The sequence below is a fragment of the Gopherus evgoodei genome, unplaced genomic scaffold (genome assembly GCF_007399415.2).
Source record: "Gopherus evgoodei ecotype Sinaloan lineage unplaced genomic scaffold, rGopEvg1_v1.p scaffold_34_arrow_ctg1, whole genome shotgun sequence".
Classification (NCBI taxonomy): Eukaryota; Metazoa; Chordata; order Testudines; family Testudinidae; genus Gopherus; species Gopherus evgoodei.
Window position 1 is genome coordinate 1,792,951 of NW_022060016.1, and position 10,455 is coordinate 1,803,405.

The 10,455-nt window shown below is 57.1% G+C and overlaps 1 protein-coding gene across 1 annotated transcript; it reads right to left on the reverse strand.

The window, feature by feature from the left end:
• Positions 1–403: 403 nt before the first annotated feature.
• Positions 404–7,533, reverse strand: LOC115641351 (mRNA decay activator protein ZFP36L2-A-like). Its single transcript, XM_030544433.1, has 2 exons — positions 7,400–7,533; positions 404–3,994 (listed from the first exon to the last, which is right to left on the reverse strand). Exons 1-2 carry the CDS (start codon positions 7,451–7,453, stop codon positions 3,164–3,166), a joined length of 885 nt encoding a protein of 294 aa, XP_030400293.1. The 5' UTR covers positions 7,454–7,533; the 3' UTR covers positions 404–3,163.
• Between the last annotated feature and the right edge of the window lie 2,922 nt (positions 7,534–10,455).

Sequence of the window (10,455 nt, forward strand, 5' to 3'; positions counted from 1 at the left end):
ACCCCTAGCATTCGGAGTAGATCTGAAAGTGCTTTACAAAGGAGGGGAGTATCAACATCTCCATTTGACAGGTGGGGAAACTGAGGCAGAGCAGCAACTTGTGCGTCAGCCACCAACGGAGTTTCACTGTCTTTATATACAACGTCTTTGCTCAGAGAGCGCTACAAGAGATTTTAAGCAACAGTGCAGTCAGTGGAACCTAGGAGTCAGGGATTTGCTGAACTTCTAACACGCTTGCTTAAAGTTCAACATGGGCTTGGTGCCAGAAGCTTGAAGTTAAAACACGTGCAAGATCAGGGCCCAGTCTGGCATGATTCTTCCCCTGTAAGTGCTACTGTGATACTAAACAGTTGTTAAAAAACAAAGCCAGCCTTCAGCTTAAAAGATTAAGCAGAGACCCAGATGCACAAAAAGAGAGTTTTATTACAGTCAGGAAATAGATACAATCCATAAAAAAATAATCACCCATTATATTAATTTTATAGATCTATAAAAAAGGCAGAGTGAAACCACTATAAATAAACAGGAAACCAATTTTGCAATAAGTTAGATTCAGCACGATTACAGTCAGATACTTAAGGCAGGCACTGGCCCTGAAGTTCCAGCACACAGAACAAACTAAAATAAGTTTATGCTCCTCGAGAAGGATTTGGTTCCAAATATCAGAAATAGGGTTTTTTTAAAAAAAGACAATAAATAGTTTAAAATATAACTTAAAACAAACACAGATCGAGGCTTTTGAAACCTAAATTTGACGAAGGGCTGGTCTGGGGTGGATATTGACTGGAATAACTCATGTCCCTGCTCCACTTCAGAATGAATTTTATTCCAGAACGGTTGCTCTGCTTCGGAAGCCCATGAATTATTCCAGAATAGAGCATCTGCACATGGAGAAATTCTGTCAATTTCCACCCCCTCACACAAAGCAGCCCTTCGATGCCCAGGTCTGATCAGTTATGTGGAAAACAGACTATTCCCACTGGAGTGGGATCGTCAAATCCACCCCCAAGGCATCTTTGAAAACTCCTTGCCTTAGCTACTAGCCCAGCGATGCTATCCTAGCAGAGGAAGCCTTCTACCTTTGAAAGATTAGTGGCTTTCTTCAAAATAACTGAAGGGGTTGAAACAAGGAAAGGCACCTAGATTAGCCAGCCAGCAGGCAGATGCTGCAGAGCCGGTGAGGTTCCATCCTACCTCTTGGAAGGGACTGGGACATTAAACCCTAGTCTAAACACTGCCCCATTCCCAGCCCAGCGAGGAGGGGCAGATGGATCTGAAACATGAGGGGGCTGGGATGTGTGTGGGGGCAGAGGGGGAGAATTCAGGAGCCCATTTGGGTTTTTAGAACCTGGCCCTAAAGCGATTCAGGCCATAAGCTCCGGGTCAGCTTCGCTGAAGGTCTCGGCTCCCAAACAAACAGGCAGGTTTTGCCCGTGATTTTGGATGTTTGAACAGCTTAGCTCAGAGCAGACAATTTATGAGCAAGAATCTGTCCCTTCCTTGTGCTAGAACGTGGGCAGGAACAGAGCTATCTGGAGAAATCTGGCCTGGGATAGACCGTGGGTAGGGTGAACTCCAGTTCTGCCTCTTCCCAGACAGCCCCCCAGACTGGGTAATTTCCTGCCATATTCTGCCAGCTTGACATGCAAAGAGGCAGCTTTACCTTCTCGCCATGAGTATCCAGACCACTCGGAGGAGATTGGAGGGGCTGGGGGCAGAAATCTGGCAGGCCAGCCAAGTTAGGACGAATTTGGGAGGAGAAATCACTTTCCAAATGGAAGACTCAGGACATGGACTCCCAACCTAGGATGTCATGGGGGTGGGAGGAGAGGAGGGGAATCACATCCCAGTTTACTTATCTGGACACCAAGGGCGGGGCAGGATCCAAACACCCTCTTCCTTGTTGGAGCCTAGCACCCCCTGCTGGCAAGATGCGAGCCAGCCTGCACGGAGTTTGACAGGCAAGTTTAAGTCACATCAAGCCCCACATGGTGGCAACCAACCCCTCCGAGATCAATAGCACTTGGGTGTTCGAGCCTGAGGGAGAGTGGCACCTAGTGGGCAGACTCAGAGCCCCCCCAGCTGCAACTGGTGGTTAGCAAGGCCACACGGCTCGTTCAGGACATTCAGAAGGGCTCTCAGATATAGGTCACAATCTTTTAAAACTACAACCCTCCTACCACCAGCAGCCCACCCTGAGGGAATGAGAAATGAAAAGCGGTTTCTTTTCGGTTCCCCACCTCCCCTGCCCTAGGCCACTCAGAGACATGAGGCCCGTCAGCTTCAACACCACGTCCATTTCACTTCACATCCACCCTCCTGCGCTGGTCCAAAGCCGGGGCACCAGAGGCTCCCCAAAAGCTTACAGAAGGAACTACCGGTTCACACCAGCTCTGCAGCTCACAGCAGCGTCCGGCTCCGGTGGAAATACCCACACGAGATGCAGAGCGGCAGAGTCAGGCCCACACACACAAAACACCTCCTATCATAGCAACTATTTGTGTTAAAAAAGGAAAGTTTTTTTTGTTTGTTTTGGTTGACACAAGGTCCCACGCATCTGAGTTTCCAGCAGTGGCCTCTGGGTCAGGAGATCTGACTCAGAATCTACCCACAGACCCAGGCTGCAGAGATGTGGAGGTCAGGAGGTCTCTGCCTCCCCCGCCCCAAGCAAAAAATAGCCCTGACTGACTGTTCACCAGTGAAAGCCGGGGAGAGGTTTTTCCTCCTTGCACTGTTGGTTACAAGACTATCCCTGGTCCCATCCAGCAGCAATATGCACTGGTAGATGCAATGGTATGAGGCATGTGATGGGCGGGGGGAGGAGGGGGAGAGAAGCACCCCCCCCCTTCCCAGGCCTAGTTCTCCTCTCCCCTTCTGCAATACAGGTGTGGGACTCCTATGGGAGTGGAATGGAATGAGCCCAGATTTACACCAGGAGAAGAGCTGGCCCATGGGCTATTGATCACATGGTCCCAGAGGGAGGCAGGGCCAAGGGTTTTGCCCCAACACTCTCAACCCTGGAACCGATTAACCCCTTCAGCTCTGACCCGATACAGCAGCTCCCCACCCGCCCCAGCCTCTAGGCAGAGAGGCAGCGACCTAAGCGTTAGCCCCAGCAGCGGGTGGGGGGCAGGGCCCACGCTGGAGGGTCGCTGCACACCTGCTAGTCGGAGACGGACAGGCGACTGAAGATGGGGAGCCGGCGCCCGCTGGGCCCCAGTCCCGGGGACTCCGACCCGCTGCTGCCTCCCGAATCCTCCTGATCTGAGAGGGAGTCGGAGGAAGGGCTCCTCTGCAGCAACAGCTGCCCAGGGAAGACGAAGGCATCTGGGGTGGCCGGGGCCCCCCCTGCTCCGTCCTGGCCCAGAGTGGCGGTGGCCGGGAAGGCCAAGGGGGGCTCCCTGGCAGGGTGGCGGCAGTGGCAGGACCCAGGGGCGGGTGGCAAGAGCGACAGGGAGGCACTGCGGGAGAAGGAAGGGGAGCGGCCCTCCAGGCGCGGGGGCGGGCGCTGCTCGTCAGCGTTGTGGATGAAGTGGCAGCGGGAGCCATAGGGGCAGAAGCCGGCCGTGTGGAAGGTCCGGCACAGCTCCGTCTTGTACTTGGGGTGCCGGCTCAGGCCCCGCAGCTCCCCGGCCCCGTGGGCGAACTGGCACTTGGCCCCGTACTTGCAGACCCCGCTCTCCTCGTAGGTGCGGCACAGTTCCGTCTTGTAGCGAGACGAGGCGGCGGCCACCCCCTCCCGGCAGCCCTCGATTACGCTGGCCGAGCGCTCCGCCCGGAACGGGATGCACTGGAGGCTGGTGCGGGGCAACGCCGGGGCCCAGCCCCACTGGCCGGGGAGAGACCAGAGGGCATCCGAGGCACCGAGGGCATCCTCCAGGGGATCAGCGCTGCCGGACGGTGCCGCTGGGCAGGCGGAGAAGGCACGCTGGTATCCCACCGGGCATCTTGCCGCGGGGCCAGGCTCCTCCCCCACGTTCAGCCTCAGGAAGGCCTGTAAGGGCAGAGGCGGGGGAGTCGGTTAGAGGAAGCAACACACCACCGGCTGCAAGGCTGGGGTCGGCCATCAGCAGAAACAGGCTGAGCTGAAGGGGTGAAACCCTGGCCCCCCCGCCAAAAAACAGACCGGACGGCCCCTGGCTGAGCCCCATATGCCAGGCCAAGGGCGGCCGCACGCCTGCACCGATGAATAACGAAGCCAAACCTCAGGCATCGTCCTAAGCATCAGCAACCATAAAACCCTGTTGATTGGGGATGGTGGGGAGACCCCAACAGTGTGCCACCCACTAGTTTGTGCTTCCTTGGTGAGCTGTGAAGCAGCAGGCTGGATTGCCTAGTGGTTAGAGCACAGGCCAAGCAGCCGTGTTAGGACTCCTGGGTTCCATGTCCCCACCCCCACCCCTGACTCACACAAGATAAGTCACTTCCCTCCCTCTCTGTGTCTCTGTTTCCCCACCTTCACAGCAGGGATGTCTGGTAGTGAAGTGCTTTACAGACACTGGGGGGTCCTCGCACGGCATGGGAGGAGGTGAGCACACTGCTGTGACAAAGTGGGACTGTTCTTAATGTTCCCCCTGAATACTGGGTGGGTGCCTCAGTTTCTGGATGACTGTCTCCTGGCAACTAATGGCCAGGAGGGCCCTTCCGCCCTGCAAGGGGATGCTAAAGGTGTGGGAGAACAAAGAGGTCAGGTGACCTCCTGGCCCAGAAAAGGAACTCAGCAGAGGAGGAAGGGCTGGAGGGGGTTTCAGTTTGGGAGCCGGCTGGGGACAAGAAGTGAGGGCAGACGTGGATGTCTGGCTCACTGCCCCCCAGAATGGACCCAGCTGAGGGGTCCTGTTCCTGTACCTACAAGCTGTTTTAAACTGTGTTCCTGTCATCGACTAAACCTCTGTGTTACTGGCTGGCTACGAGTCACATCTGACTGAAGTGGGGGACAGGACCCTCTGGCTTCCCCAGGACTCTGCCTGGGCGGACTCACCGTGGGAAGCACCCGGGGGTGGCGGGGGGGGAGAGAATGACATGACTCCGTGACAGCTGCCCTCTGCTGGATGGAATCAGAAAGGTGCAGCTGTGTTTCCTAGACCCCCTAGGCCGCTGGCAAGGATTTCCAAGGGGGTTTGACATGGGGGGAGGGGTTCTTGCCCCACAGCTGCTCTCAGCAGGCCCTGGCTCATGGCAGAGAGCCAGCCACACAGAGACCTTAGCAGCCAAACAGTTTAGGGGTCAGATCTGACAGCTCTGACCCAGGAGCCACACCAGGAGGCCACAATGCACTTGCCCCAGCTGATTAAGCCTGGGAGAAGGAGCTGAGCCATGCGCCGCCGGCTCAAACATCTGCAGGGGCTCTGTCTGGACTGCCCAGCTCATGCAATTAGCCAATTACCCCATCTGGGGCCTGCAGGCCTGCAGACTGTGGCTCCCGATGGGGCAGGGAAGGATCATTGACTAGAGGTACAACAAGGAGCTGCTCCCCCATCCAGGGTGGGTGGGAAGCTTGGACATCTAGGGTACATGTGGGGGGAGGGCTCCCCCCCCCACAGTGCTCCTAGCTAATGAAGCATTAATGTGGGCACTGGAGTGGAGCAGGGGGGTTGCCAGACAAGGACTCCTGGGTTCTATTCTCAGATATGCTGCCAGGGCCACTTTGGGCAAGTCCCGTCCCCACCCCCGTGCCTCAGTTTCCTCATCCACCCCATATCTAAATTTTGGTTCAGAAATACACCACCATGGTGACCCCAACATTCCAGTAGGAGAGCGCCCCACCGCTGGAGATGTACTGGTGAACAGGCCTGAGACGGTGTCGTTTTCAGGGGCTGTGCACTGAGGCCTTTGGCAGCTGCCATATCCCATGTAATACAAGCAGACCCACCTTTTATGGAGCGCTCTAGGCAGCAGAGACGGGCACCGGGCCCTTCGGGGGGGGGGGGGGTGTACACAACCTGGCTTCTACCAGGGCTTCGTCCAGAGGGGAGGCCAGATGCCGGCTCACCATTCCAGGCGTGGCCCCGATCAAAGTCAGTAGGTGTCAGGACCATTTGCCCCCAAGCTGGGCTTAGTCCCAGATCCCAGCAGGGAGATGGTTTGAACAAAGGGGGCCCCACCACTTCAGCCAGTTCCCATGCTCCAGAAACACCAGGACACGCCACAGGAGGAGAAAACGGTTCCTACTTTCCCAGCTCCCCCAGGTTGAAACCTTGCAGCGAACACACCTGACGTTCCTAGCTGGAAGCCAGTCCCAGCCTGGCTCTGTCCCAGAGCCTCTTACCGGTGCTTTGCGCTCCAATTTCACACTGGGCGTTAAATAAAGCACTCGGGTGTCTTGTATCCCCCTCTGCCCCAAGCAGAGCGCCACTGCCTGGAGCAGAGGGGCCTGCCTTGGTGGGCTGCTGCACCCCAGAAACTAGGGGAAAGCCAGAGGGGTGGGGTGGGTGTGAATCTCTGAAAGCCAGGGTCGGATCCCCCAGATGGTGTCCTATTTGACCCAGCTCACAACCACTGAGGGCCTAGCCTCCGGCAGGCAGACTAGGGAGGGAAGAGACACCCCCCCCCCCCAAAAAAAACAACCCATCCCAGCTCTAAGCAGCTGCAACAGTGCTAGGAGCCACAGGTAGGGGACAATTTGTAGAGAGCGGGAGGCCGAGAGCCATTGACCCAAGCTGCAAACCCTGCACTGAAGCCGGGGGGAAGGGGGGCACCCCTGTTTCCAGCACCCATCCAGCTTGAATCATAGAATATCAGGGTTGGAAGGGGCCTCAGGAGGGATCTAGTCCAACCCCCTGCTCAAAGCAGGACCAACCCTCAATTAAATCTCCTTGCTGCCTGGACACCTAGGTGCAAATCCTTCCTGGCTTTTTACAAACCTCGGCACCGTTTCTCGCCCCTCATGCTGGGCCCAATCCTCCCCCCAGAACAAGCAGCCAGCCCAGTGACCCACACAATAAAACTGAAAGCAAAGCTAACGGCTGCCTGGTCACGTCTTTCCATTGCAATCCAGCCGGGGGAGGGGAAATCGAGGCAAGGCGAGAAAGCGCTTCCAGCCAGCAGTGGAGTTCACAGAGAGGGGGGCTGGAAGAAGAGGCTTTACTCCGCCGCCCCGCCCCAACTCACACAAGAGCAGCCCCCGACCCCGGGAGCACATGGAGAACCAGATCAGGCTGCACCGTAACTAAACCAGCAGAGACTTTCTTGGGGGCGGGGGGGAACTTTCTTGCTTCAGGATCTTCTGCACCCCGCTTTAAAGGGGGCGCTCAGGGGGCCTGGCCTCCTTAAGCCGGAGATCAACCCCCCCCCCCAGGCCAGGCACTGGTGGGGGGGTAACAAAAGCCCATTGGGGCAGGATGGCGGGAAAACAGGAGAGAGGAGCAGAGAACCCCCCGCCTGCAAGTGGCAACCCCACCTGGCACAGAGGCTCGTCCAGCTCCACGAAGGGGGTCAGCAGATCCGAGGGCATCGTCTCCTCCCCGGCTGGCTCCTGCTGCTCTGGGCCGGGCCCGCGTGCAGGGCTTTTAAAGAGCCAGCGCTTGCAGCCGCGCGCGGCCCTTTAGCTCCGCCCCCAGGGAAAGGGGCGGGGCGTATGGCGGGGTGGGCGTGGCTATGGTGAGCCGGGGAAGGGGGCGTGTGTATCTGGAGCGGGGGGTGTCTCACGCAGCAACATTCCCATGCACGGCTGCAGCCACAGTGGGGACTGAGGCGAGAAGCCAGGACTCCTGGGTTCTTCTCCCACGGCTGGGCGTGGGGTCTAGGGGTTGGAGCGAGGGGGGCTGGGCGCCAGGTCTCCTGGGTTTTAGCCCCAGCGGGGATGGGGTCTAGTGGTTAGAGCATGGGCCTGGGCGCCAGGACTCCTGGGTTCTAGCCCCAGCTCTGAGAAGGGAGTGGGGTCTAGTGGTTAGAGTGTGGGGCTGGGTGCCAGGACTCCTGGGTTCTAGCCCCAGCTCTGAGAGGGGAGTGGTGTCTAGTGGTTGAAGCAGGGGGGTTGGGAGCCAGGACTTCTGTGTTCTCTTCCTGGAGCTGGAGTGTGACCCTTACCATGTCATTTCCCCATGTCTCAGTTTGCCCAGCTGTAAATTGGGTGGGTCCCTCTCTTTGTAAAGCATTTCAGGCTTTTTGCATGGGAAGCCTCTTGCAGCTGGCTGGCTGGCTGGCGTGTCTGTGAACTGCTGCCTTCTTCCGAGTGGAACCAGAGCTGGGCCTCTGTGTGCCAGTCCCCCTATACTGCAAATGGAGATTCTCCTTCAGCCGGAATGATGGAGCTGCCTAGACTTGGGGATGGTGTGTTCTAACCCCGCTGTAGCTGGGAAAATTAGCTACCCATACCCCCAGTAGAGAGGGGGCAGCTCTGCGTTACCCCTCAAAAACTCTCCGAGATCTGTATGGGCCCTATATGTCGTCCTGCCCACATTTAAAGGCACTGATGTCCTCTGCTGACGTAGATCAGCGTTGCTCCTTTGATATCCATGCCAGGCTGGCTTACCCCAGCTGGGGGTCTGGCCCCAGTGACTCCAATGGAACTACGGCCGACCGACCCCAGCTGGGGATCTGGCCCCAGTGGGTACGTCTACACTGCAAAAGAATGCCCAGGCTGGTCTGTGTCAGCTGGCGCGGGCCTTGGGGGGGCTATAAAATCCCAGTGTCGACGTTTTTTGGGGTGGAGCTCAGGTTGGGACCCTGGGAAGGGAGCGGGTCCCAGAACCTGGGCTCCAGCCTGAGTCACAATGTCTACACCACAATAAAACAGTCCCAGAGCCCATGTCAGTGGGCACGGGCCAGCCACGGGCGCCTAATTGCAATGGAAAAATGCCGCTGACTCCGGTGGAGCTTTGCCAAGGGCCAGTAAATCAGGTGTTTTCACCCCTTGGCCTCTCCTCCTTTCCTGCATCTTGGGCCTGATCCTCTGTCCCAGGCTCAGTCATTTACCCCAGGGCAAAGCGGGCACAAAACATTTCTGGGTCAAAGCCAGGTGTCTTTGGTGCCCACTTACCAGCAGTGCCAGTGATGGCATGAGGGGCAAGACAGGAGCAAATAGCCCCCTGTGACCTGGGGGCTATATGGCCCCCATTGCTGTTGTCTTTACCCTTCCTGTATGGCAGAGCTGTGCTATCATAGAATCGCAGAGTTGGAAGGGACCTCAGGAAATATCTAGTCCAACCCCCTGCTCAGAGCAGGACCAATCCCCAGATAGATTTTTGCCCCAGATCCCTAAATGGCCCCCTCAAGGATTAAGCTCACAACCCTGGGGTTAGCAGGCTAATGCACAAATCACTAAGCTGGGGGAAACTGAGGCACAGCTAAGTGACTTGCTTAAGGGTATGGAAAGAGTCTGTGGTAGAGCAGCTGATTGAATCTGGGTCTTCTATGTCCCTGACTGGCACTCCAAACCCTGGACTATCCTGCCTCCCTGGCATTATAAAAGCATGAACAGGGGTTGAGCATCCTGCATCGAGCAGCTCCCAGCTGGGACACGGAGCGGGGGCTGTTGGGAGGAGATAGCACACGCATGTGCACATGCACACACACCCCCAGACTCTTTCTCAAGAGCTCTTTCACCGCGAGCCTGAAAATACAGTTGATGATGCAAACCCCAGTGCCCTCTCCCCTGGCATCGGTGGGCAACGTCTCTAGGCAAAATAATTTATTACAACCCTTCTGTGCCACCCTCCACGTAACTTCTCCCCTCTCCATCCCCTTCTTTCCCAACCGCTTCCCCTCCTGGCCAACAGCTGCCAGCTCGGGTATTCCCATCCCATGACTCTGCGGTGCCTGGCACCAGCCGCTGTAAAATCGTTCAGGCAACGGTCACAAACAGCACCCAGCCCCGCCCTGCTGCATCCCCGGTGCAGCTGCTGCTGCAGTGTTGGGAAAAAAGTCTTGGGAGGCAGCATGGTCCAGGGGTTAGAGTAGGGCATTCTGGGAGTCAGGACTCCTGGGTTCTACCCCAGCTCTGGAAGGGGAGTGGGATCCAGTGGTTAGAGCAGGGCATTTTGGGAGTCAGGACTTCTGGTTCTATCCCTAACTCTGGAAGGGGAGTGGTGAGAGTCTAGGTGATCTCCTGCTCCAACCACTATAGCCCACTCCCCTCCCAGAGCTGGGAGTAGAACCCAGGAGTCCTGACCCCACTTACCCCCCAACTTTAAACTATTCGGCTCAACTTCCTTCCCGACCCAGAAGGAGAACCCAGGAGACCTGATCGCAGCCCACCTTGCTCTAACCATGGAGTATTTTAACCTGCGCTACCACCGTTAACGTGCTGAGTCCTTTTGTCCTGGGCTTGCCCACCCATGACCCTCCTCCCCACCCCCTGGTGGTCCCCTGGGAGTGACTGAAGTAGATGACACTCTGGCCGGAGCCAAGGCAGAAGGGAGGGGGTGATACCAAACCGATGGGCCCATTGGTCTGGATTTGGGGTGCCAAGTTAGATGGACCCAGTGTCCCTGTCTCCCTTGCCCACCAAACCCA